General features: G+C 41.9%; 2 protein-coding genes across 4 annotated transcripts in view; both read left to right on the plus strand.

Annotated features, from left to right (window-relative positions):
• Positions 1–18,132, plus strand: part of msh3 (mutS homolog 3 (E. coli)) — a 37,818-nt gene extending 19,686 nt beyond the window's left edge. For both annotated transcript variants that reach the window (XM_085786373.1, XM_085786374.1), the window contains exons 21-24: positions 6,432–6,618; positions 15,372–15,504; positions 15,662–15,830; positions 17,845–18,132. In XM_085786373.1, the coding sequence (XP_085642499.1) occupies positions 6,432–6,618; positions 15,372–15,504; positions 15,662–15,830; positions 17,845–17,929 (574 nt within the window). In that variant the 3' untranslated portion in view covers positions 17,930–18,132. The remainder of the gene's footprint in view (positions 1–6,431; positions 6,619–15,371; positions 15,505–15,661; positions 15,831–17,844) is intronic.
• Positions 18,133–18,817: 685 nt separating this feature from the next.
• rasgrf2b (Ras protein-specific guanine nucleotide-releasing factor 2b) overlaps positions 18,818–27,878 on the plus strand; it is a 43,745-nt gene continuing 34,684 nt past the window's right edge. The window contains exon 1 of one of the 2 annotated variants that reach the window (XM_085786378.1): positions 18,818–19,639. In XM_085786378.1, coding sequence (XP_085642504.1) covers positions 19,364–19,639 — 276 coding nt within the window. In that variant the 5' untranslated portion in view covers positions 18,818–19,363. The remainder of the gene's footprint in view (positions 19,640–27,878) is intronic. The other variant, XM_085786377.1, reaches the window with a different exon arrangement.

Raw genomic sequence — 27,878 nt, forward strand, 5'->3', positions numbered from 1 at the left:
AGCACGTTGCACTTTCACCTCTGCAGATTCTGTCTTATTAATACCAATAAACATCAGGAAACCAGGGGGGAAGTGAGATTCAGTTTTTTGCCCTCAGGTCATGCCTGAAGTTGATGCACCAAACACCTTAGTTTCCCTTACGTCTCCTTCATCATCTGTGTCATGGTTGGGTTGGTTTACCATCGCCTCTTATCCCACTGCATTTCTTTACCACACAGGAGGAGACGTGGGGAGTTGAGTAAGTACGAGTTGTTTGACAGACCGGCTCCATTGTTCTGTCACGGTTTAGTGCGATGCGGCTCTTTCTGTATCGTAGGAACTCTTAAGACAATAAGGTTTTGTGGGAGGAGATCTTTCTTTGCCGCTGATGATTGTTCTCATAATGATGAGAGCAGCTTAGAGCAGCAGTAAGCTCTGCATGTAGTTTCCAGCCCTGACTACATATTAGTGTGGAACACAGGCCAACATACGGTTTGGTCTCTGCTATTATGCCGGTGCTGCACTTTGTGATTAGACTAATGGCTTGCAGATGTGTGTAATTGTATTTTTTTGCGGGTTTAAGCATGTTCTTATGTATTAACCCAGTGGGAGACGGCCACTTTACAGTACATCAAACCTGTGTGCATGCGAGTGTGTGTGTGTGCAACTGTGCACGCGCGCGTTTCCTAAGATGGGGGGGGGGGTTCTGTATTTCATGTTATCTTAGTGTTAATTTTTTGCTATTATAGGGTTATTAGACTGTTCGATTGTGGAGGGTTGACATTGTACAGTAGTAGAGATGATGTATATTTTCTGTAAACTGGAAACAAACAAAAAAGAAAATTTAAAGTAACCTTTAGGCTAATCAGCTCAGTTGGATAAGCTCGCAACATAAATGTGTTAGTAAAAAATCTTGGAACAATTCACTATGAATAAAAAGGCTGTATATATGAATCAAAACCACTAAAATCGGCAGAACAGTATAGTATCTTTTTTTTTTTTACAAAATTCAGTGGACACAAGCAGATATTTAGAAGCGCAGATCGTTTTCGAATTGTTTTTGTTCTTTCAAAACAAAAATGATTTCTATTTCCTGGTAAACTAAGGTAACTGATGTGTTCTTCCAGCGTCAGACAGCACGTGGGCACAAAATCCAAGTGGAAATCAGTCTAACCTGACCTGGATTCTGGGGTGTTTTATGACTTTATATTATATCAGCCAGTTGGCAGTAAATGAGGGAAAAGAGCTGTGTGAGTGATTTGTAGCTAATCACTACAGCTGGACTTGAACTGAGGACGTTGCGGTTTCTGGTAAAAAGAAAAAAAAAAAGCCTTCAAACTAACACTGTGTCACCTCTGTGCTTCGGTTGCTCTGTTTTTATAAACACTTGGATGTTTCAAGAAAACGGTTAAAAGAGCCCATTCAAGCTTAGAATTACAATGAAGGAGTAATGATGTCACCTCGATGTCAGAAACAATGAGTGTACTTACTTTACTGTGAGTCTATATAAGTTGGTACAGAACCGAGCATGTGTGTGTCTTTGATTTGAGTTTTAGGTTAACTATGTGTCTTCCTGCATTTTAGAGCTAATTAATGTCCACAGAGACAACACACACAGCCTCACTGTAATCTCTGTCCTCTCTTCACCTACATCGTTACCTCTGTCGTCCTCCCCGTTTCTAATTGGACTGCTCAGCCTCCGTTTTATCACAGGGAGCAAAGATCCTGAGGAGAATGGGTCTTGATAATAAACGCTCGATCAATTCCCACTGCTGTGTCAAGCATAATAGACGCAGCGGTGGGAATTGCTTCATCTTGTGTGTTTGTGTATATGAGAGATGTGATGTGTTTATGAGTGAGAGCTTGTGAGTTTTTTACCAGAGTGGAATAAGCAGACTTTGTGGGTTGGGGGGTAATTAGATGGTGCGTAGGTGTTTTAATGGGATATCCTGTCTGAACTGATCCAGATGATTGATGATCAACGAGGATACAATGAATAATCTGGAGATTGGTTTAAAGCTGCGTGCTGCCTCACATAGTCTTGGTTTTATCCTCCTGCCCACTTCACTGTGCTGCAGGATTTTTACACATACTGTATGCCTTACAGTGGTTTCTCCACGACTGTCTGTGTGTGTGTGTTCTTTTACAGACTTAACCAGAGTAAGCCAACAGCCTGGTGTGAGCGACGAATATGTGAATGTGCATGTATGCAGCTGCTGTATGTGCGTGTTTTCTTGTTAGTATTGAGCCCTGAGGGTTATAGAGCACTTCTTTCATCACTTCATGGTTGTTATGGAAACAGCAAAAGGAAGCAGAATGTAAAAGTGTGTTTTGAGAGGGACCTTAAATCGACCATGGACTCCTAGCAGTGATTATACAGTGTTTTACTTCCACAAAGTCTTCACAGGCTTCACGGGAGGGGGTGGGGGTGGGCTGGCTACCAACAGGTCTCTGTGTAACATCATCCCCTAAGTGGGTGTCGTAACATGTGGAGAAATGCAGGACCCTAAATCCACTCATTCGTTCCTCCGGGGGTTTTTTGTGTGCGGAGTCAGAGAGCCTGCGTCGTACAAGCCTGTTTGGGTCTTTGGTGTTCTATAGCAGGGATTCCCAAACAGTGGTGCGGCTGCTGCGTGACATGAAAAGGGTAATGGTGACGCTATGGTGTTATGTGTTAACTCAGACATTATATTAAATGAGGTTCTCACAGCGTTAGTAGAAAAATCCAAGAAAATCATTTGTTGACCTGAATTAGAAACGTTTTAATAAATCATTTTGATAAAAAAAAAAAAAAAAAAAGTATAGCCAAAATGCAATTTAAAAAAAAAAATGTATGTGTCGGGCACGGGGGTGTGTCAGCTAAGTCGGTAAGTAGAAGAGGGTGCATGGCCTAAAAAGTTTGGGAACCACTGTTCTATAGGACCTTGAGGTTTAACCCAAACTCTGCAGAAATCTATAGTTCAAAATGATCGGACAACTCCAACTGTAACTTAAAATAATTGAAAGGCCACATGTCCTTTGCTTTTGTACACAGCATGCTGTGATAAAGATAAGGAATAAAGCCAAGCAATACACATTTTTAAGTCTTAACGTGGATAACAATAAACTAGCTGCATCCCAAAATTATAAAGCTGCAGGATATAAAACCATTCATCCTTTTCAGGGTGCAGGGTCGCTGGAACCAATCCCAGCTGACTTTGCCAGTCTTATCACAGGGCGGACATGCAAAGACGAGCAACATCACATTCACATCTGTGGGCAGTCTAGAGTCCCCAATCAATCTACTGTTCATGTCTGCACTGTTCAGACACAGAGAGACCCGGGAATCGAACACAGAACCTTTTTTCCTGAAAACCTATAGTGCTAACCGCTGAGGCTGTCCCACAAGAGGATATTGCACATTTGCTTAGTTGTCCTATGCACAAGTATTGTAGTGAGGAATGTATACAGCAGCTGGAATGTAAACATCTGTACTCTCTGTAAATGCAGCGTATAGGGGTCAGTGACAGTGTTCGATAGTGTTCAGCTCTCACATGGCTCTGGGCCGGAAACCTGCTCTTATGTCTGTTTGTTCATGATATAATTAACCTGAAGTGTCTACCAGAGGGCTGCAGGTCAAACACATATGTTTTGGGGGGAGAGAGGGTCTTTCAATGTGTCGGCTGCTCCGCTGAGAGCTGAATAAGTCGTCTAAAGGGAGCAGTGAGCAGCTGATGATTTTCCGGGTGGTACTGATGGCCCTCTGAAGGGCTCTCCTGTCTGCTGATGAGCAGCTGGGGAACCATGCAGAGATGCAATATGTTTGCACACTCTTGATGGAGTAGTGGTAGCTGGAGGCCAGCAGCTTCTCCTGCAGGTTTTTTTTTTACCCAGAAGCCTAAAAACGAGGACCTGGCCTTTCCGCACGGGGAAAAATGACTCTCTGAGTCCTGCACCATCAGACCTTCGGACATCATATCCCTGTCGGCTGTCTTGTCTCCTCCTGAGATAATTGTAAACTCGATGATGGCTGTTGCTGGGATGAGTGGTGGCGCAGTCATGAGTGCAGAGGGTGGAGAGAAGGGGGCTGCAGCCCTGCTGGGCGCTGTAATAGTGGATGAGAAGTGGGGGCATCATCTAACAGTCTGGAGGCGGTGAGAAAGTTGTAAGTTAGTAATGAAACAAACGGCAAATATGTGAACTGTCGCTATGGATAAAAACTGTGAAAAATAAAATAAAAACAAAAAAGAAAACTGTTAAAAGATAATTAAGAGCTCAAGCAGCTGAGAAAATATAACACTGGGGCTTGGCTCTTTTCTTTTTTACACCATTGTTAACACTGTGTATTTATTTTCCTGTGTTTAATGTAATGTAATATGTGGCTTGGGGTTCAGAAAAACTGTTCCAGTGAAGTCTAACAGCAGGAGTTTGAAAGACATCAGTGCCGGGTGTCAGTCTCTGATATGAAACAGCAGAGCACATCTCCTCAGTGTGTCACTTTGAAAATAGATTTCTCACTTTGAAGTTTCTGTGTGAGAGTATTGTGGTTGTCTAGTCGGTTTCTGGTGTTTAGTATTGTGGTTGTTCTTTGGCTTTCAATTTTCTGCTCTAAAAAGCTAAAGACTGTTGAAGCTAAGTTTATAAGCGAAAGCTGTCAAAGTAAGAACAAAATATTGATAGAATAAGAAATGAAATAAGTCACCCAGCAAAGAGGAAACCTCGAGTGATTGATAAACACTTGAAATGTGGCTAAACAAGCTTTTCTGTGTGAGGTGGTGGTGATGATAAATGGAGGCTATTTTCAGAACCAGTTTGTTTGGCGGGAAGAAGGGACTAAATGAGAGCAGCAGGACACCCAGCTGGTGGAGGGTTGTTGTGTTTCCGCTGTGCTCCCCTCCTCAGCGGACAGACAACACGTGTCTTGCTTTTCATCTGATTCTGTCCGTCCTCTCTGCCATGCAGTATAGATCCGATTGGCGCAAATGTCCCCTGAGTTTCAGACACACACGCACGCACACACACAATCACTACATAAATTGCCTAATGAAATGCAGCAGCATGTCTGCCACACCCCTCTTCTATATGGCGTGTGGTGTAACCATGGTAGCGCAAGGTGCCGCAGGATCCTGCTGGTTGTTCATTGATAGGTATGGTGTTGAAGGTCAATCAGGACAGGAATAGACAGATTTTTCGGAGTGCGAAACGCCGACTGGAGGAGGTCTGCGATCCAGCTGGTGGAGTCTGAAGTTTTCATCACATGCGTCACTGCTCTGTCTGTCAGTCTGTGTCACGGAGCGTCACAGGAGCTCTCGCACTGGCTTTGAAGAGCTCAACAGGTTGCCATAGTGTCTCTGCGGTGCAATCAGCTCGTATCTGTTGACATGGACTCCACAGATGGAAACATCAGTTGTATTTAAGGTTGTTGTATTTTCCGCTGTTTCAGTTTCAGATACCTTTAACGTCTCTTATTTTGCTTGCATGAGCTTTCCAAGTCTCAACAAACCCCATTAACTTGACAAATGTGTTGCATATCCCTCACTTCTGCCTGATGAGGAACACCTGTTCATGAGGTAAACATTCACCCAAATGGCCTCAAAATGTATATACAGTATATATAAGCCTTATATATCATAGTATATAAGAACATTACCCTGTGTTTGTAACAAAGTCTCAGTTACAAAAATGTTGCCAAAGCCACACAAACACACTTTATTTCATGCAGTCAGATTGTGGCCAACAAATTTAGCAGTGGTATGAGAGGACTGGAAACAACAATATTAGTAGTACAGCTGTCTGCAGTGCGTCATCACAACAGCTTTGTACTGTGATCCTGCACAAACAGGAATGATTTAACATCGGGTTAAAAGCTTAACAATGTCTTTGTAAATCAAAGCAGTCCACAGGCCTGATGACTGCATAGCCCACAGTGGGTGACGTTCCTCTGTCTGTGATGATGCCATGATGATGGTGACAATATGGTGAACAGAATAATTGATTTGTTTGGTTAAACTGATGATGCCCCATTTAAACTCCAGCTTAATTCAGATTAAAGCATTATGTACATGAAGGTCTGAAATGCCCATGAATTTTGCTGCAAGTTTGAGAAAAGCAGTAAATGTCTCAAATCCTCTGCTCCTCTTCTTTCTGCCTCCTAAGATTGAAGCTGTTCTGTTGTAATTCTTGCTTCTTGGACAAGGCCCCTTCAGATGTCCTACTTGGTGCATCAGCAAAACCTCTGTGAGAAGAAGAAGAAAAGCTTTTACTTTTTTTTTATAAAAATGGCTGACCTTCCATTTTTCTGTCTGTGAGTTGGTTTGGGGCTTTCTGGAAGAACAGCAGCAGTTTGTTGGTTTTCTCCCTGTAACAAATCATTCTCCATCAAAATGAAGCTGGTCTTCCAATATAACCACACATACGTCCCACCATATTACCTTCAACCTCTCACATCTTTTTTTTTTCTTTATGATTATCAGGATGGGGGCTTCCGATAACATCTACAAAGGACGCAGCACATTCATGGAAGAGCTGACCGAAGCCTCCGAGATCATCGCCCTCGCAACTGAGCGGTCATTGGTCATCCTTGATGAACTGGGACGGGGGACTAGCACCCATGATGGGATCGCCATCGCTTATGCCACCCTGGAGCACTTCATCAGAGATGTAAGTGTGTGTTTATATTTGTGTGTGTGTGTGTGTGTGTGTTTGAGCTCTGTAGTGATGATTTGGGAATAAGACGGTTCTGAATATTTAAAGAGGGAAAGAGAAAGAGATGAGAAATGAGAGGAGAGGCACTGATGAGACATTTGGGGCATGCAACTGTTTGCGTAGCTGCTGAATTAACAAATAACTTAAAAACCATGCTTTCCAGAAACACAGCCGCGCACACACATGCACGCCTATTCTACTTGTTGCCATCTCCACGAGCATTGCAGGATCTTGATGCCCAGCCCAATTAGCCAATCAAATTAATGGCTCTCGGTCTCAAATGAAGAGGTGCATGTGCACACTTGAATATTTGTGTGCATGCATCTGTTTGATTGTGTGTGTGCTCTGCCGCCTGCTGAGATTGTTTCCTTTGCAGGGAAATACGAGCCACCAGAGAGACCTCAGCAGCAGAGCAGCTCAGGAAAACTGAGCAGAATTGCAGAGAAGTTTGATCTATAGTGTTAATATCCTATTAGAGAGCAGGAACAAAAGAAGAAAGAGAGCGAAAGTGACCCCAAGATACCTAATTGTTGAAGGGATGTATGTTATGCTGCAGCAGGCCTCATTTACCTTCAAGAAACGCCCACATAATCAAGGTTGATGACAGGCTGTCCAGGGTCTAGCGTTTGCTCTTGCAATGGATCTTATGCCTCCAAATGGGTCACCGCCATTTCTTAATAACATGTTTCCTGTTCCGTCTTGTCAGCTGTTGTAATAATGATGTGCTTTGAAAGCAGGAAGGTGCCATTTTAGCTAAAGGGAGGAGAAGAACAGCTCAGAGACTCATGGTTCTCTGAAGAGTAGAGATGGGGCAGGAGATATACAGTACTGGGTATTTCAGCAGTTCATGGAAATCAGTATTCCTGTTAGAGAGACTGTGTGTGTATGTGTGTGTGTTATCTGCAGGGATTATGTGAATGGCTGATCAGGAGTCCTTTGGGCATTGCACAATGTTGCGTATCTCGGTTTTGACAGAACAGATGAGTGGTACCCTGAGAGAGGAGGGAGGATGTTTGTGTCATTGGATGGAGTTATCAATAACATCACTGGCAAATGAACTGTTGTTTCCTTGTGGAGAACCTGGTCAGTCTCGTGAATGCTGGTGAGTCATCGTGTCATGAGATCTTTACGATTTGGATATGGAGATGTGATGCTCTTCTGCTCTTGGATACATCAGATGTGTCAAATAGTGTGAATGTACATTAATTAGAGGCAAATTATTTGTGTATTTGCACGTGACATTTACACACTGTGTTTGACTGTGTGGGCAATCTTCTGTGGAGGCAGGTGTTACAGCTCTTTGCACTTTACCATCGGAGAGATGATTGTAACTGTAAACAGAGAATGAAATACACTTGAAATTAAAGGTAGGGTTGGAGATTCTGGAAAAAGGATTCTAGCAGGCCATAAGTCAAAATCCCAGCCCCTTTCATCAGACCTCTCTCTGAATCCATGCTATAAAGGGCAGTGAACTACTGTACACACTAAATGAATCCTTATGTCTTTAAGTCTGAATGTCAGAAAGCAAAAAGACAATTTAAAGCAGAAGTAAGTGATATATTTGTGTTAATATAAGTCTTAAATAGTTATATCTTCCGACAGCAATCGCTTACATAGAGTGTTTGGACTGAAACACGGGTCTCTCAGTCACTCTGCTCTGCTCTGAGCCGAAGAGAAAACATTTATCGTATCCTACAGTTTTTATCCAATGAGGAGAGAGAACGGCATGCAGGGCTGTGTGTGCAGCCAAGGGACGCCGTGAATGTGGCGACGTAGGGACGAGGACTGTTATGGTGCGTTCAAGGAAACTCGTATTTTTCCGACCGTGAAGTCGTACCAGTTCGATCTGGTACGAGTTCACCGGTCGGAAGTTACGAGTGGCCGTTATAGTGACTTTCACCGGTAAAACAGGTCGGAAAAACACGAGTGGGTTGCCTGAAACGCTACAAAGTCGTAAGTTGTGACTTGAAGCTGTAATTTACGATTTCAAAAGCCTGCCTGGAACGCAGCATTAGCGAAAACGACCGGACCACTTACTTCTGCTTTAAGGAGGGGAATAGGGCAACATTTTTTTAAAAACTGAATAAACCAAGATGAATAATTTATAGTAAGACAATACATGATATGTCTAATCTAAACTTATGTAAACTATCTAATTTACTAAATTTAAAATACAATAAGCAGCCAACTGCACCAAAAGGAACGCCATCCATCAGCCCAGGTCCAGCAACCTGCTAAACATACTCGATAGCTTATACTACATGCTCCTCACACTTGAGGAAATAGAAAGCGCCCCCCAAGGTGCTGATGCTGCTTCAGTCCTCAGTGACAGATTCCATTCATAGGCTCCTGGAGTTTTACCATCAAACTGTACTTATTTCTTTTCTACCTTCTGGGTAATCAAAGCTGTGTCCATGAGAACTGGCATTTTGCTATTTGTTTATTTTCTGTTTTCCAAGAGTTTATTCAAAAAAGCCCCAAATTGCCCCTAGTTACCTCCTTTTCAAATATAGATGAATAAACATTTATCTTTGAAAACCTCCTTCCAGTTTTAATGTTTTGCCAGTTCCACATTAATCTTTGGACAGAATCTCGGGGTTATGTAATTCTGCTGGAAAACGTAGAATGAAAATGTGTGTAAGTAGCAGCTAATGCAGCAGGGAGCTGCGGTTGGCAGGAGGAGGCAGCTCTCGAACTACCTGTTGTATAACAGCATTGATTTGTTAGAAAACGCTTGCTATTAAAGGAAAGACAAATAAAAGAGCACAAAAAGAGTTGTGCTTTGCAGAAAGAGGCCTCCTTGGTACAGACAGACCTGCAGAGTCCTTCATGCTCACTCCTCTTCCTCCTCCTCTTCCTCCTCCTCCTTGCCAGACTCAACTTACACGTCAAAAGTCAAGACTACACTTCCTTTGACTCGGTTGTTATAGTAACACACCTTTCTCTGTCCCCAACACTCACAGAAGAGGTAGTTAAGAATGTAGATGAGTTTCATAACACCACTCAATAAAAGAGACAACCTTGGCGCAGAAAGAAAAAAAGAAAAAGAAAATGGGAAAGCAGAGGAGAGAGAGAGAGAGAATCACTAAAGCTGTGTTATACTGTGTTTTCTGGTGAAATCATGACCAGCATGAGAGCGGTTCACTACATGTTTATCTAATTTAATTCCTGTTCAGCTGCAATATATGAAGCAACCCATACTGTCCTCTTTTTTTTAAGCCATTAGCCACTCTCAGACTCACTTGGACTCTCACTTTTCAGCACATCGCTCTTCACTCACACCGTGACTCAGAGTTGCACGTTACAGCACATGCATCGTACAGTAATACTGCAGTTTAGTATCTGGAGAGCATCGGGCTGCGCTTCACACCGGGACTCTTCAAACTCACCAAAGCTCACTTTTGACTGTGTACTAATGGGTGAATTTCCAGAAGAATGTATTGTTCCACGTGGGCGTAAATGGTCTGATGTGCTCACGCTGATGCACAAAGCTCCTACGAAGACCCACATGTGCTCCACTGCACTGCGTTGCTCTGTACTCTCTCCACTGTACTCGTACACATGGATAAGATGTTTGTCCGTTTCTCTCCCAGCTCACTTTGATTGCACCTCTTTGCCGAGCAATCTAGCGGCTTCAAAGTTTGACTGGGAGGATTTTGTTGGAAAATTCATTGCACTTCTTCACACAATGTTTAGAAGCAGTGGTTACCCTCAGGACCCCAGAAGGGGTTCCCACAAGGTGACGCAAGGAGATAGAGAATATTTTTTTTAATATATATATTTTTAGTATTTGTATTTTTTCTCAAAATGATGTTTATTTTCTTCTGATGTAAGCCTGTGCATATTCTCATTTGTCCAGGTCATAGTATCTCAAAGGAGTTTAAATCGAAAGCAACTGGACTTGGTTATTTGTCTAGGAAGACGTTTCACCTCTCATCCAAGAGGCTTCATCAGTTATCCATGTGTTCTTCTGATGTAACTACAATTTCTCACCCACACCACCAGATTGAACATTCAACACTAATTCTTTTAGTGAATTCAAGGAAAATGTCATCGCTTGTCAATGTGATTACTTTTGTCCATTCTCATATTAACTATAAGTTTAAGGTAACTTAAACTATTGGTACAGTAATTGATTAAATTTGATTGATAATGTGTAAAACACTATCAAACTGTGACATTTGTCCATCACAGTTTATTGCAGTCTAATGTGCTTTGTTTTTTTTTGTTTTTTTTATCACACCATGTATTAGGAGCTCAAAATAGCTACAGTAACGTTCATTGTATTTCCTTGAAATTCAGTGATGTGTTATCAGTAAATCACACCACATTGTTGTCCAAATACTTGCTCACACTTTGTTTAGTGTGCAAGTTAGCTTGGTGTACAGTATTTAAAAAAAGTGCAAGTTCTGAAACAGAAACATTGATGCATCCTGTTGCCAGTAATTGAGATTATATAAACTGGCCATATGCCCAGTCAATCCACAACCATATCCAAGCCTGCTAGCTTCACTCAGAGATGAGGAGCAGGCAACAGAGGTCTGGTGTACTCGCTTTTATATAGTTTACTACAAAAGTTTTTTAAAACCAGAAATTCATTTTTATTTTTTCTAACTTTTTTTTAGATATGCGCGTAAACAACAACCTGTATACAGACTTTGACACAATTAAAACTGTAGGAGCTGCCTCTGAATTCATTTTTGCAACCACAGAGGTAAAGATGCACTAAAAAGCAACAAGCCATGTCAGCATCTTTAGCAGTCAGTTCTTACTATTGGACCATGGATGTTACAAAAAAGCTACAGATATACTAAGTATTTCCACTTTAACAAAAAGCCAAAACGTGACCTTCAGGAAAGGATTGCCTGCCTGGAGGCACCTTTCATTGACCCTGGTTCAAATTAAACCAATGAGAAAACGACTCTGACTCATAGCCGAGGTCAGAGGTCAGTGAACCAAATCTCAAAGCACTTTGGTGAGAGCCTCGTTATTTGTGAGGTGTTGACTCGAGTCTAATTGGACAGAGAGTAGTACCAAGACAGAGAGTCGGTAATAGTGTCGTTGACACCTTTAGCCTTATCCTCAGAATCAGATTAGTGAGTGGAAACACACCTGCAAGCGCACACACGCTCAAGTCTTGACAGCATGTTATTTTGAAACAGCTGAGGAGAGAGGAGAATGCAATACAGGTGTAAAAAAAAAAAAGACATTTATAATAGGAGGAGAAATGGACAAGGTGATAAAACACAGTGTTTTCTGTAGCACCTGACAGATCAGCAGTCTGTGAGATGCTGTATTATTGGAGCCATAAAGTGTTCTCTGCATCTCTCATCCCTCACCCGAGAGTCATCTGAGCGAACCATGTGTAAGTCAGAGCTGCTTTTCAACGGAAATCCTCCAGATCTTTGGCAGTTTTTCTTCCCAGGCTGTAGCTAGCTTTTATTTTATGTTGACCAACTTAAAGCTTCACTAATTAGTTTTTTCAATCAACACAGCGCAAATGATGATGTTTGAAACCTGCAGAGAATTAACAAAATGGCAGTTCCCCACCATGCTTATCGAGTACTTTGATGGCTTTCCAACTTACTGTTTTGATTTTCTGGCCACGACCTTTGTTGTGGTTCAGCTGACCCCAAGTGGCCATTAAGTGAATTTCTGATTTAATTATTTTTTCATTACTGAAAAATCAAAAATGATGAAAAAAAAAAAAAAAATGCTGAAAAGCAGTTTCCAGAATTCATTCAAACCAACTATAAATATTCAATCAAATTCAGTTTTATTTGTGTAGAGCTAAATCATAAAATACATTATCTCAAGGCACTTTACAGTACAGGCTAAGGTCAAGACCTGATTTTATCATAGAGAGAAACCCAAGAGCTCCCACAGAGCAGAGCAGCACTTGGCAACAAGAGGAAGGAAAAACTCACTTTTAACAGGAAGAAATCTCCAGCAGAACCGGGCTCAGGAAGGGTAGCCTACTGACTGAACTGATTTTGTTTCAAATACAAAATAGGGGGGGGGTATGGAAATTGAGAGAGACCATGAACAGCAGCTGATTGTTCATTGTAATGATAATCTGTAATAACAAACAGATTGATATGTAGGAAATAATTTTAATTAGAATAGTTGTTGTGGCAGATCTGGATCCTGCTGCTCTGAAACAAAGATACCGGATGTAGCAGCTAACTGTTTGACTGAGAAGATTATTTGATTATCAAAATTGGCTTTAATCAGTCGATTAATTGACTAATTTCATCAGATCGTCCAGCTCTGCAGAACAAGCCTGTCAGTGTTACCCTAGGGTGGTCTGGTAATGAGCTGCCATTAGCACCTAATCAGACCATTATCCCGGCTGCAGCCTCCCTCTGCCACACTCCATTTGTTCTTCACTTCCAGTGTAGGTGGACAGGAATGATTGAAGTTGCTTGTCTCTGTGTGTGCATGTGTGTGTATTGTTGTACATGCATTTCAGCGGGTACAGGTCTGTGAGTCTCCATTGGAAACATGTGGGAGTGACCCTGCGCTTCACTTTCAGAGGGAGGTATTGCTTTTGACATGTGACCTTTCTTAGACTGAGCTGTTTGCAGGCCCATCCCGAAGCCAGCCGAGTCCTGCAGCTGCATGTGTGTCGCGATGATGTAAGACCGGGGGCCCTGCTCTACCATGAGAACTCCTGTATGATTTGTTATCATTACAGCTCTGATTGAACGTAATATTCATTAATAACATTTCGGGGGTTATTAATGCAGCATTGGTAGTGTGTTTTTCATTGGTTTTATCATGTTTTCAACACAGGTTTCTGCACTCCCTCTTCCATTTACATGATGAGGTTGTTAAAGTAAGCAGGAAGAAGGAAATGCACTATGTTTTAGTGAGAACTCTTAACAGCTGCCCTGAGGAAAATGTTTGTTCACACGGAGGGAGTGAGAGTGAGTGAGTACATGAGTGCACTTACCACACACTTTTTGTGGTTTTCATGTCTTAACCTTAACGCCAGAGTTCAGTTATGTTTCATTCAGCCCAACAGAGATGAAAGCAAAGCAGAATGAGGTGAAGTGCTTTCACTTAACTGAATATGTCTCCAGAGCCTGGAAAGCAAAAGAGTGCAGAAAAACGGGGGCAGAAATCCTTAAGAAACAAGAAAAAAACAAAAAAACAAAAGAAGTCAGTGAGCTGATGGAGGGGAAAAAGTGATATGTGTGTTTATACCAGTGGCAATATTCACAAAGCATGCCTTCAAGTGTTGGCTCATCACACTACAGGGAACAGAGACAGTTAGCAACACTGGGCCAAAGCACTGTAGATGTAGACACTCTGCTCTTTGTTTTTCAGCTAGTGTTGCCTAATACATTTGCTCTGCTACCTGCCATTTGCTATATGTGTTACTGTTACTTTTTACTGCTTCAACTTCTCTTTAATACAAGGGTTAAAAATCTTTGAAAAAAAGTTACTTTGAGCTATTTTCTAGCCACTTTCAGACCTTCAGGTCCAGATTGAAATCTCTAAGTATTAGAAGGATTGATGGGAATTTTGCTCAGACTTTGGTGGATCTCCTCCCTCCTATACCTTTTGGGGTGGTCTGTGTGGGCCGAGGAGGTACAGCAGGTTGTTGACTACCAGAGGGTCAGTGGTTCAAGCCCCGCCTCCTCCAGTGCACATCTCGAAGTGTCTTTGGGCAAGACACTAAACCCAAGACTTGCCCCGATGTATCGTGTGTGAAATGCGCAACATGTAGATAAAAAGTGCAGTGTGAATGTGTGAAAAGTCCTACATAAATGCTAATCCATTTATTTACCATTTTGTCTTTAGCGCCACTAGCAGGTTGACATTTCTGGGTGTGGGTTAGTGAAATATGTCATCAACTAGCTGCTGGATTATTGCTATGAATTTTAATACAGACTTTCATGTCCCCCTCAGGATGAAGTAGGCTATAATAACTTTTAGTGATGCCTCCCAGCTGCCTTAGCTCCACTTTTTGTTTAAAAGTAATTGGCAAATAATAACGTGATGAATGCTAAATTCAAACATGTAAGCTTTGTCAATGAGAGCCAGCTGCCAAACTGATGTTAACTTTTAGCTCAAAGCGCTGGTATATTTTAACATTATGGCTTCAGGCTGTTCGTGAAAATGTTTCTGTTTCTCTCTTGTGTTTTATTTGACTCATCACTGGCTCATTTGCTTATGTGATCATCATCAATCTATTAACACAGCCTCTTCCACCTGGTAAGAAAATGTGATCTGCATATGGATGTGTTAATCAGATAGTGACAAATACAACATCGGTATCGCAACGTGTCCGTCGGTTTTGTTTTTGGTTTATGGTTTTCTTGGCTGCAATCTGTGATCAGATCTCCTTTTTTTTCACTGGCACGTTGCAAAGCTGGCGAGTAGGAGGGCAGGCGTCAGTTCTGTTTTCAGTAAAACTAAACATGACAGGTAGAGTCAGAACAAGTGATATTACTCTGTAGCCTGTGCTTTTTTTTTTACTTTATACGTACCAAAGACAGAACAACACAGGTGACAAGCTTCTGGCAGGTCGGTGCAGAGCGGTAGTGACATTCCTACCTGCAGTTGTGCTCGGTTTTTACAAGAGCAGATACCCAACTCACCCTGTTTATGCAGTTTTCCTGCATTTTGTTTGGAGCTGCCAGTGGAGTTGCCCTGCATAAGACTGCTCCGGGTGTTAATTCTCTCTTTCTTTTTCTCAGGTGAAATCCCTTACCCTGTTTGTGACCCATTATCCTCCGCTGTGCGAGCTGGAGCGGGCATATCCTGAACATGTGTCTAACTACCATATGGCGTTCCTACTCAATGAACCTGACATCATTACCGACGCTGATGGTATGTGTGTGCATTTTCATGAACGTGTAAAAAAAGTTTTATGGTGGAAATTATGGGTTCGCCTGAACAGTGTTACTTAGGCAGTTTCTGGATTATTATCGCTTGTTGAATTGTTGAGAATTGAATTTGTGTGCAATGTATGTGTGCATGCTGACAGATGGAGAAGTTCAGCCAGAGTTCGTCACCTTTCTCTACCAACTAACTGAAGGAGCTGCGGGGCGAAGCTACGGCCTGAACGTTGCCCGATTGGCTGACGTCCCAGATCCTATACTGCACACTGCTGCTCGCAAAGCCCAAGAACTGGAGAACACGATTAATGCCAGGAGGTACGAGTGAACACACATCTTCACTCTAACTATTTTGTAATGGGTAGCGCATTTACACATCAAGATCTGTTTACTGTTCACAGGGAGAGCCACTCAGTCTGTGAAAAACATTTGTATAATGTACTTTGAGGCTCTGGAGGAGCTGTTAAAAGACTGTGACAGTACTGCTCTCTCGGGACAGTTTGGGACTAAAAACATTATAATTATAAACATTATAGAATTATAATAGAAAGCCTGTGGTGCAAACAGTAGGTGTTTTAAGGATGTGGACCCAGCCATGGTTTAAAGTAATGCAGGGGGCTGAGTTAGTGGGGGTGTATTGCCTCAGTGAGACAATGAAATCCCCAAATTCAAAGGCTTATCGGGCCACAACAAGGCACAGGGATTTGCCGTAGGGAACAGAGGATTTTATAACTCTGCAGAGTTATCAGTGTATCAACATTTTATTTATCTTCATGTGACAGAAACAAGGTAAACTGTAGAAATGCACCGGTAATCTATGATGCATTTATTTTTGCCAGATGGCATATTGTTGTGGTAAAAGTTGAGCTTGGATTGAATTTAGGCTTGTGTTCTTATTGCCTGAGTGTCCTGTGTCCTGTGTTTGGATCCCCTCTGTGTTACCAGACTCTCAAAAATGAATGGGTCTGAACGCCACGTGACACAAAAGCTATAAGAAGTTGCATTATGGGGAATTTAGCTGCTTTGATTTTTAACCGGTCTTCTTAAAACCTGTAAGTGTTTGACTACATGGCTGAAATACCGTTTATACAAATCCACAAATCACAAAATATCCTGTTCCTGTGTTAATGGAGAGTTTCTTAAATATCATGAGGTACAAATGGAGCCAGATGGTTTCGTGTCATGAAGTTATAAAAACTCAAAGCAGCTACACCGACACTAAATCCAATGTTTGTTTAAGCTTTAACGCTAAAGTGAACTTGATTTCCTGGTTGCGCTGACACATCTGAACCAGAAAATGTACCAATATTTCTGGAAAATCAGACAGGGCACAGATTAATAAGAGCAGCTCAGAGTTTGCCACCTGATGACATCAAGGAGTCTCACAGAGGATACACAGACACCTACAAGCAGCTTTATGGCAGGATGTTGTCTGGTGGGAAAATCCCTGGGTGCTGCTTAGAAAAGACAGAATTTTTTTTTTAATCATCTTGCTCCAAGTCTTGATTTTAAATTAATGTGCCAAATCTGGCTATTAACCGAAGGGCAATTTTAATTAGTATTAAATGTGCTAGAATTTCTTTTTTTTAAATAAATCTAAATTGAGAATCTTTAACAGCTTTTGTTAAATTTCATGTCATTGCATATTTTCTCCCAGGGAGCACAAATCTTATTTTCCCTCGGCTAATTTATTTTCCAAGTATTGAGGAGAATACTCCGTGCGCACTAATGGGGAAAGGGAGAGAAAATGTATGTCCTTTTCATGCTGATGGAGAAATGATTTTTTCTCCCAGGATAAACCACATACTGCCTGGCAGAGATGTTCAGGGATGCTCACGAGTGAGTAAGGAGGCAGAAACGTGGCTAATTCTTAGTCCTTTGCTGTCAAAGCGTCAGAATATTGCACTTTTTCCAAACACAGTCTTCTGTCTCTGTAAATTTGTACATGGCATTTCCTCGCTCTGTAACAGACAGCCTGCTGGGAGTTGAGTGCTGCTTAGACTCTTCCTAAGTAATCCTCACCATATGAGATATCCGTCACCACACGCACACACACAGAGCCATATCTCTCTGTCAGTGTAATCCCCCCTATATGAAATGTTTGTCCTTTGTTGGACTGAAGCCACGCTGAGTACACAATAATCGTACACAGGAGAGCTGAGCTGCCGGTCGGAGGTTAAGAACTGGGATTTTATTGTGCTCTCACACAGCTCTGTGCCAGACTACAGTGTGTTTAGGCGCGACACATAGGGGGCTATGTGAGGATAGAGCTACGATTGTTTTATATACAGTGTTTTGTTAAAGCAACATTACTCTGTCTCTGCCTCTGTAGGAAGAGTAAGAAACTTCTCTCAGACTTCTGGAGCATCTCGGACAGATCATCCCTCATGGAGTGGCAGAAGTCACTCGACTCTTGACGTGGCTGCAATACTGGTCAACACCATCACCACCAACACACACAAAGGAGAGACGGCCAAAGCTACCGGTGAATTAGGATGCTCGCAGAAGATACAAGTTCACAGAAGTAAGAATTAGTTTCAGAGTGGACTCAGAACTGAATCATTTTCATCACCGGTTTCCTAATATCTGGTTAGGTGGTTGAATAAACAAAAGAAGACAACCTTGTCGCACCTGTCATTCTTACTTCACTTTTTTAGTATTGCACTAACATTGTTGAACTCATGGTGGATGAAGAAGAAATAAGGAAAGATAAAAATCAATACCATAGATGTCATCTGTTTCTGTTTCCCACATTGCTCAACCTCGTCCACATTGTGGTGCCTACACATTGCATCTTTTATGGCCAACAGTTGAGTTGCACAATGCACATTCAGGTGAGTGGCAGCTTGCATTGCCTTGAACCAATGGCTTCAAACAGATGTGAGGAGCTCGGCTACAGAGGCCAAGTAAGCTCATGACTTTCTAACTCCACACCCCCAGACTCAGTCCCATGTGGCGCCAGTGTATAACTACTCAGGCAGCTCCCTGTGGAGCCTCGGAGACCTGTAAACACACTTTAATGTGTAAAATCTGTAGGGTTCACTTTCAAGTACGAAATAAGGCATTTCCTCTTGCCAGGCAGAGTGTCAAAAAAGAAAAATACAATGATGTTAAATTGGTTCGGGCAAGGTTGAATATTGTATTTATTTAATGTATTTATTTAATTATTTATCTTATGACCCATTAATGTATTCACTAGTCTGCTCTTTGGCCCAAATCCATTAATAATGCAGAAACAAATCACAACACTTGCCTCTGAGAGAAATCTGCATTACATCTCTCTACTAGCTCTCTCTCTCACCCACACACACACACACACACACACACAACCAACACACGCTCCGCCTTTAATTCAGCCAACTCCAAGATCAGCACCCATCACCGGAGAGAGAGGAGTAGAGAGACCTAGTGGGAGAGAGTGGTGTGTAAGAGAGAGAGAGAGTTAACCACTGTCATACCGGTTACAGCTTATCTCCTCTGCGAGCGTGTCACTGTCTGTCCACTTGAGGGAACAACGCTCTCTCTCTCTCTCTCTCTCTCTCTCTCTCTCTCTCGTCGTTCAATTATAGTCGCGTGTTTTTGTTTTGTTTTTCGTCGCCAGCAGTATGGATTAATTCTGGTGCTTGTGGGACTCGAACACCTTTGTTATGAGTTCCTCAGCTGAAGCGCTTCCGTCAGCGGAGCAACTTTTCCGTGCGCCACGGCGCCGCTGAGCTGCCGCGCGTCTCTCGGTCGGAAAGTTCACACGCAGACTCCGGTGAACATGGGCTCACGGTGAGAACTCACGGCTTGCCCCCAATTTTCGTCCTCTCTTCCAAACCCTGGTGCGATTAAAGAAATAAAAAATAAAAATGCAAAAGAGCGTCCGTTACAACGAAGGGCACGCGCTGTTCCTGTCGGCGGTCGCGCGTAAAGAGGGAACCAAGCGCGGCTATTTGAGCAAGAAGACGGCGGAGAACAGCCGATGGCACGAGAAGTTCTTCGCTCTCTACCAGAACGTGCTCTTCTACTTCGAGAACGAGCAGAGCGCGCGACCTGCCGGGATTTACCTGTTGGAAGGATGCACCTGCGAGCGCGCGCCGGCGCCCAAGATGTCCACGACGGGGAAGGAAGCGCTGGAGAAACAGGTGAGAGATTTAAAGAAAGCAGGAGGGCGTCAGTGCACTAAACCCTGAGAAGCTCCCACATGTAATCTCACCTGCCTCAACAACTTCTCTCTGACAGCCCACTGACAACCAGGAACAGACATGGTAACACATGCATAACAAAGGGGAGCACAGTTTCTGGAGGCTATTCATAGTGTTGGTTTTCAGATTACTAATTACATAGTTAAAACAATTACCACAGTAAAAAAATAAAAATAAATATATATACAACATGAACCAGATCCCTTGTGCTTGAACTGACATCCATGTACTGAAAAGAGCGAATGGCTCATGCAGCATCAAACTAAAGTGGAGCATTTAAGCCTCTCTGCTCTCCACAGTTTCAAAAAGCCCTGCAGTGTCAAGAGGAGCTCCAAGTGCATTCTCCCAGAACAGGTGACCATCCCCCAAGGATTCACATGTGCAAATGGCTGATATAGGAGACAGTGGTTACAGCATACTACAGCAGCAGTAGGCTGTTTTTTCCAATTCCTAATGACAACAATGTTCAAACCACAAAATGTAGGCTACTTGATCTGTAATCTGAGAGTGAACCCAATAATCTGTCACATTTTTATCATGAATGCAATGAAGTTATTGCCAGCAAACATGAAAAGATGAAGCAAAACAAGGTTTCAGCTCAAAATTCAAATGACACTGCAAGTCAAACAGTGCAAGGAGCGATGCAATGCAGCAACAGGTTCTTGTGTTTAACCCTATGATGGCTGCAAAGTATGAGAGCCCTTTGAAGACATGTAGCCAATCACATATACACTCCAGTAAATCTATTTACATTTAATGAAAAATGTATACATTGGATGCCATGTTTTCTTTGCATGGAATATTACTTCAAATGGAAATATTTTTAAACAGATGTGCCTCATCTAGTTCAACATGCTGCAATATTTAACATCTTAGCATCCTCAGAAATCTGTGATTTGAACTGTACAAAAAAAAAAGCAAATCTGTTAGTAGGCTATAGGTGCCCCTGGAAGTCGCCTAAGCATTATTGCTTCAACATCTTGTTGCTAGGAAACATTTGAATTACCATTTTGCACATGCGTTTCATTCAGAAAAAAATTGAAATGCACATGGTCACAATTCGCATCATTTTAAGGGTTGTCTCAATCAAAGCATCAGAAAGCAGCATGTGAAAAAAAGCCTTGACTTGATGAAAAATAATTACAGAGCGAGAAAAAGAGTGATTTCTTTTTCTGATCCCATTTTCAGCTGGCCTTGGCAGCTGTGTTCATGTGTGTGCACAGGCATCATGCCCATTTAAATGTGGGGAGATGAATACAGTGGAATGCAGTGACTTTTTATTTTATTTATTTTTTTACACTTTTAGAGAGTATTAAAGAGACAGTGAGTGTATGCACAATTGATCATGAGAGCTGAGGAGAGGTCAGATATAGCCACCAATCACCATGTAGAAATATTTATCTCCCACCTACTTGTACAGTGGACGTCTGTCTCTTTAAATGAACACTACGTGTAAAGATAATTCATTCCAGATGTATGCAAATGGAGGAGAAGGTTTAAGCCAGGAGATTGTAGAGTGTGGTTTTAATCAAAGCACGAGGAAAGTAAGAGGAGGTTTTCTTCACTGTAATGGAGTTGTGATTCAGGATGATGAAAGGAGGACAGATATGTCTTTTGAGGGCAAAATTACACATGGCTCCGACTGCTAATACTGGCATAGATGAAAGCATGAAACCTGTCTCTTATGATGTTAGCAAGCCGGGCAATTATGATCTTATTTTATCCTCTCTTTACACACACACACACCACACCACACACACACTGTCTGTCTCACTCTCCATCCCCACCTGTCTCACACTCACACTACAGCTGTGATGTTTAATTAGGGCTATTTTCTCTCTGTGCTCAGCTGAAACCTTGTGTGCTGCTCTGTAAGGGTATCACTACATCACCACACACTCAGGGGGGATAAAGCAAATAATGAGAAAAAAAAGGTGTGTGTGTGTGTGTGTGTGTGTGTGTGTGTGTGTGTGTGTGTGTGTGTGTGTGTGTGTGTGTGTGTGTGTGTGTGTGTGTGTGTGTGTGTGTGTGTGTGTGTGTGTGTGTGTGTGTATTTGAGATCTTAATCAGGGAGAATTTCAGTTCAGTCTTGTGCAGTGTTGTGAGTGAGGGTTTTGTTGGATGAAGTGAGAGAAGGCCTTCCATATCTCCATCAGTACAGTAGCTCTTGCTCTTTACTGTTTCTGTGTGCAGTCGAGTGAGTCTGCCAGCAACCTGCAGTATCACACCCCCACAGCGAACCACAATGCAACCACACAAATAACACAGCTACTGCCTCCCGCTCACTTTCTCTCTCTCTCTCTATGTCTCTCTCTCTTTCTCTCTCTCTGCATTGTAGATAGACACAAACCCTTCAAATAATTTTGGAGAGGATTCACAGTGGTTTGAATGGTTTCCACAGCGACTGTGGATATGCACTGCTGATGTGTGTGTGTGTGTGTAAGTGTGTAAAAGGCCGGCAGATTTAGCTGTGTATAATTGTGACACTATCCCTCCTCCCATCGTCAGGCATCCAGTTGGTTATTGATCCCCAGAAGGAGTCCTGCAGAGGCCACGGACCATTGAAGCCATTATATACAGTGTGGTAGAGTCATATGTCAAAACACAACATTTCCAAAGATAAAAGAACAGGACATGACATGAACATCTTATTTCTGAGAAAAAAAACTAAATTTTTTTTCAGAAAATACAATTTTTTGAAACTAAAAGATCTGTCTTGTTAATTTTCATAGAGCAAATCGATGGATATTCTTTTGTGTTCACATTGTACAGATGCTCCAAACAAATATACTGAAAATATGCTTTTTTCCCCCCGTTTAACATGTTTTTGTGATTATTGGAAAAAGGGAAAACACATGTTCCTTTTTGTGACTGCCTCTCTTACAGAAACAAAAAATCAGTTTGGCGTTTTAGTAGCTTCAGTGTTGCCATCCAAAACTAAGTGCATCCAGATTGTTATGTATACTGCAGCAAAAAGATTCACAGTCAAACTTTGGACTTGTGTAGGACGGCGCTTCGTGTGTGAAATAATCAAAACCAGCCACACTTTTTTATTGAGGTGGAACCATGTTGGATGTTTCCAGAACGTAAAGTTATATAATGTAACTTTCACATTAAAATATCAAAAAATGACTCGCATATCACATATTTTCTCATCCTATGTTTTGACCTTGGTGATTGTCTGAATGTTTCATTTGGTCTTCTGTCAGTATTGTGGTTGCCTGCAAGAAGCTCAAAATTGCCTTTTATCTAATTTCAAGCCACATTTTTAAGCTACACTTTTTACAGCTCATTAATTTTCAATTATGCATTTTCTACAGATGAAGCATTTTAGTCATAGGACATATAGATATTAAGTGAGAAAAAAGCCAGGCAAATATTAGGCACCTCAGCTCACAGCCCATTCGAGATGGCTCTCATCCACCAAACAGCTCATCACTGCTTTATTCTGTGGTTTTAATCCCCTGCTCCATTGGTTATGGAGAGGATAACACCTCTGTGATAGGTCGGCAGCAGGTGAAACCTCCTGAATGTCTGGTTCATAAGTTATCAGAGAAACAAGCCAAGGAAACATTAGGCAGTCTCGCCTCCCAGCCCTCTTCCTGATGTCCAGGGTCTGCCAAACGTGTCGGTGAAACAGTGATATTTTATGTGAAGTCAGTGTTTTTACTGGTGAGAATGACCTGGTCTGTTTGTTTTGGAGTGGAGGAGACCTCTGTGTCTAATTCGGCTGCTCTTAGACATGTCCAGGATGACTGATACTGAGGGAAGCGGAACTGGGCGAAGCTTGTGGCCATCGTGGTGGAGATAACAGCTCCTATGACCCCACACAGCATCTGCAAATGCCACCTTTTGTTATTGTTTTGATTGAAAGACCCTGAGTGGTAGAAGTTACATAATGAGCATTTAAGACCATCATCAAGCATGCTTTGAAAGGGACAAATTGGCAGTTAAGGGGATCGAATGTGCGACCTTGCCTCCATCCATGCGTAATGCAAACGGCTGCAGTACAGTGAAAGAGGAACTGTCATTATTAGAAACTCCAAGCAGGGGAGAGACACGAGTGGTAATTCGCTCCTGTCTGGTCTGGGTGCACTGGCTTTAATAAAGCAGGATTTTGTTGAGCTACGGGCACACAAGGAGTCTTCACAACCTGCCTGATTAGAGTTAATGAAAGAAAAGGTGGTGTGACAATGAAGAGCTGATTTGTTGGTGCTGACTTCCTGGCGTATGCATCAATAGACATGTGCATGTGAGCATAATTACTTCTCATTAGAAGACTTCTCTAGCTCTAAACGCCACTCTCAGATCCTGCTTATCCTGATTGTCTGTATCAAGTAGAGGTCGAGCAATGGGACATTTTATCAACTATGCATAACAAGTGAGGCTCTAATGGGGCCGATGGCAGTCTCCTCCCTATGGTACTGACAGCTACATCATATTATTGCACCAGACAACTTAATTCATAAACTATAAGCATGAAAAGGTTTTTGGTTGATGTAGAAAGCTTGGAGTTTTCTCTCAACACTGGCTAGCACCACATAGCTGGACCTAAAGGCATCTTCAGCGGCTCCTCTCTCTCCCTCCTGATGTCCTGTGTTTGATGGAGAAAAGCTGATTTTTTCACAAAATTACATTATTGTGTTTCTAGGATTTCAATTAGGTTTTTGAGAGAAGCTGCCTAAAAATACACGTTTTCTGGCAACCCTGCATTTAGTCTGCAGAATCTCTCTGACCGTGCTGTGTGTGTCCCACTTTCTACGTGTTTGTTAGCGCCGTACACACACACACATATACAGAGCATTGGTTTACCAGAGTTTGACACACTAAAGATTGATGTCAAACTAAGTTAAACTGTGGTTAGATGACCTACAGCTGAACCAACAGGCCTTAACCAAACATAGCCAGCTTGGGCAGAAAAATCTAACCAAAAACCACCTCATGCTTATAAAATATGAATGAAATGGTAAGTTGCAAAGGTGTGAACCTGGTTTTGCCTCTATCTATAGATCTGTAAAAACATGATGTACTGTAGCTTTATACAGTAAAATGTTCTATCAGTGTCTTATCAGTTCAAATAAAACAGGTTTTTCACTTACAACAACATCATTTTTTTTCATGCGCTATCGGCCGCTTGATTGATTATCAGCGTTTCTTGCTCCAAACCATCGTTATTCTATTGGTCTTTAAAAATCCACTATCGGCTGACCTCTGGCATCAGGGAACCAATTCTCCCTGTAATCCTGGAGTCTGATCTGCCTTCCTCTGCAGGATGCTTTTTATTTTGCTCTGAAGGTTTCTGTCAGGTCTTACAGCCATTGCAGACCTCATTAGTGTCAGATAAGAATTGAAAGTTGCCTTTAAATCTGTCTCTCATATTTGAAATACTGCACCAATGAAAGTGTGAGTGACAACAATAATGGATTTTACTTTTAAAAAAAATACTGCGGATCGGGGCGGTGTGTGGCACAGTGGTTAAAGCGGCCGCCCCATGTAGAGGCTATAGTCCTCAACGCAGGCGTCCCCGGTTCGAATCCCGCGTCGGCCAGACCTTTCCTGCATGTCATTCCCCCTCTCTCTGCCTCCCCCTTTCCTGTCTATCTCACTATGTGCTATCAAATAAAGGCAAAATCGCCAAAAAAATATACTTAAAAAAAAAAATACTCCGGATGACAAATGTGTACATGTCTGTTTTCTTTAGCAAGTAGTTTCTCACCTGAAAAACAATTTGTCTGCAAATAGACAAATATTCATGAATTTAAGTTAAAGGGACAACGAGGAGTTTCTAATCGGTTATAAAAAAGTCTCACGTTAATGTGGATGAATCTCCGCTACCCACACTTGTTAATGGGCCCATTTTCGATAAATATATCATTCTGTCTCTATCGTTATTTTGTTACTATTAGTGGTGGCGGAGATGCTGGTCGAGCCGACCAGCGTTTCTTTACTTTCAGTTTCGCAACGAGTCATGAGAATAACGTAGCTGAATCGCCGTTTATGGTCGGAACTACGACGGTATGTGAACCTCTTTGAACCTCTGACTTTAATTATTGATGAATGAAAACATGAGTCCGTCTTGCGCCGGTCAAAAGAATTTTACGGTGTGCGCGGAGGCTCATAAATGTAGTGTGAAAACGCTTCGCTTTTCCAAAACTCCTCGTTGTCCCTTTAATGAATGAAGTTAATTTTAATGGGGAACTATAAGTCTGGTCGTTTTTACGCTGTTTTGCTAACCCCCGTCTGGGCTATCTGCATTTGTTTGAAGCTGGTGAGAAAGCAATCCATGGAGTGGTGGATAACATTATATCATATACAAAGTTACAATGTTTATATTTGTGTAGTCTTATCTGTCATAAACAAGAGATTACGGGTTAAGTTAGGTGTGTTTTTGTCGTGGTGCTGCTGAGACAAGAGCTGGGACACCGTGTGACACCGATCTTGCAGGGTTGGTTTTCAGCCAAGAGATGCTACATGGAAGGCAGAGAGCCTGCATTCTCCCTCGTAACAAGTTACAAGTCATTTCTTCATCAGTCCATCACAATTACTACAAAGCTGTTTAATTGAGGTAAAAATGTAGCAAACCAGTTCCTCTTTAAAGAAACAGCTCCATTTTGGCAATAGGCTTATTTTTTCTCAGAGAAAACCACAGCAAGTCACTAGAGCAATTTATAAATATTTTCATTTAATTATTTTGCTATATAGTTGAAATTATTACAGACTAAGAAAATTGCACGATGACATCAACAGTGTGAAAAGCAGTAATTGAAAATAAAAGCTATGCATCTGGGTCTGTGGAAACTGGAGGAGAGAGCTCTGTATTCGGAAAGGAGCTCATCATCTAAACTGTTACCATCTCTGACCGAGGGTCAGAGGCTGTGAGGGCAGGGTCATGTTTAACTATGCAATAAAACGAAGAATGGTGTTATTACAGGGCCACAATTAAGATTTAGCATCACCCTACCTGATCAGCCAGGGACCCCTGGTCAAAGTAAACACGACTGACCAACAGCTAAATATTAGGTCAAAATGCTAAATGCTAAAATACCATTTTGACTTATACATTGGCTTTAGTGAAGGGTGCTCCCCATTCCTTGTGTTTTTAATCATCCCTGCTGCTACTGTTGAGCGTGTTCAGCTCACTGTTTAAAATCTTGGCAGAACTGAATAGATTTTTACATTGAGAGTGAATAAGCGGAGAAGTTGGATTAAGAGCAGATTGTTGGACTTCAATGTGCAGTACAGTACAGTAACTGACTGTTGTAACTTACTGTATAGAGGAGAGCATCAACAACTGTGTTGCCTGGAAACGCAGTCTTTTCTTTGTGTTTGTTAGCCGCAGCCACTGACCATCTAAAGATGCTTTTTAATAGTTTCATACTGCAACTATCTCACTGCACATGTAAAGAGCCAGTCCAGCTGCAGCTTCTTTCTTTATTAAGGCTATCCACCTCCTGGCTGTAGGTCGATGCTGAACAAAGACTCACAGTCTTGATTTTCTCAGTCAACCCTTAAAAAACCAAACAACTCGATTCTGTTATATTACATTGTTCCTTTAAAACAATCAGTTATTTCATGTTTCATAATTTCATTTGAATGTTCGGGTCTATTCATAGCATAAATCCCACAGAGATTTATTGTCACATTCCTCAGCTTTACCAGACTTCCAAACTTGATTTTCTGACTTAAATCACCCCCACACATGACTCTAAAGGAATGCTTATACCGCTAAGATCTGCTCGATGTGAAAATAAGCAGCTTCACTATCTTCTTTGAGATATCAACTTTTGCAGGTAACGTGTCAGTCTTACGTTGATGAATTGTGGTGCTGCTCGATGCCGCTTTTGATCAACTTTGGTTAAAAAAAAAAAAGTATGGCTTTTATACACCTGACTCCAAACGTGATACAAAAATGTTCTACCATATTGTTTATCTTTGTCAGGACAGTTGATTTTTGACATGACTGAAACCTCTCAGTCACCACTCTGCCTCAGGTCAGGCTCAGCTGAGGTGAGAACAACACAAAAAAGAAACATCTTAGCAAGTGTTATAGTCTACTTGCCAGCCCATAGGGCCCCATTGTGAACCCGGAAATGTTGAGTACCCCAAAGTTTTATGTTAGAAATATATAGTATGGGTCCCCAGTATTCAGAAACTGCCGGATGCTAACTTATATATATTG

This window comes from Trachurus japonicus, chromosome 9 (genome assembly GCF_045865225.1).
Source record: "Trachurus japonicus isolate A0001 chromosome 9, Traja_1.0".
NCBI lineage: Eukaryota > Metazoa > Chordata > Actinopteri > Carangiformes > Carangidae > Trachurus > Trachurus japonicus.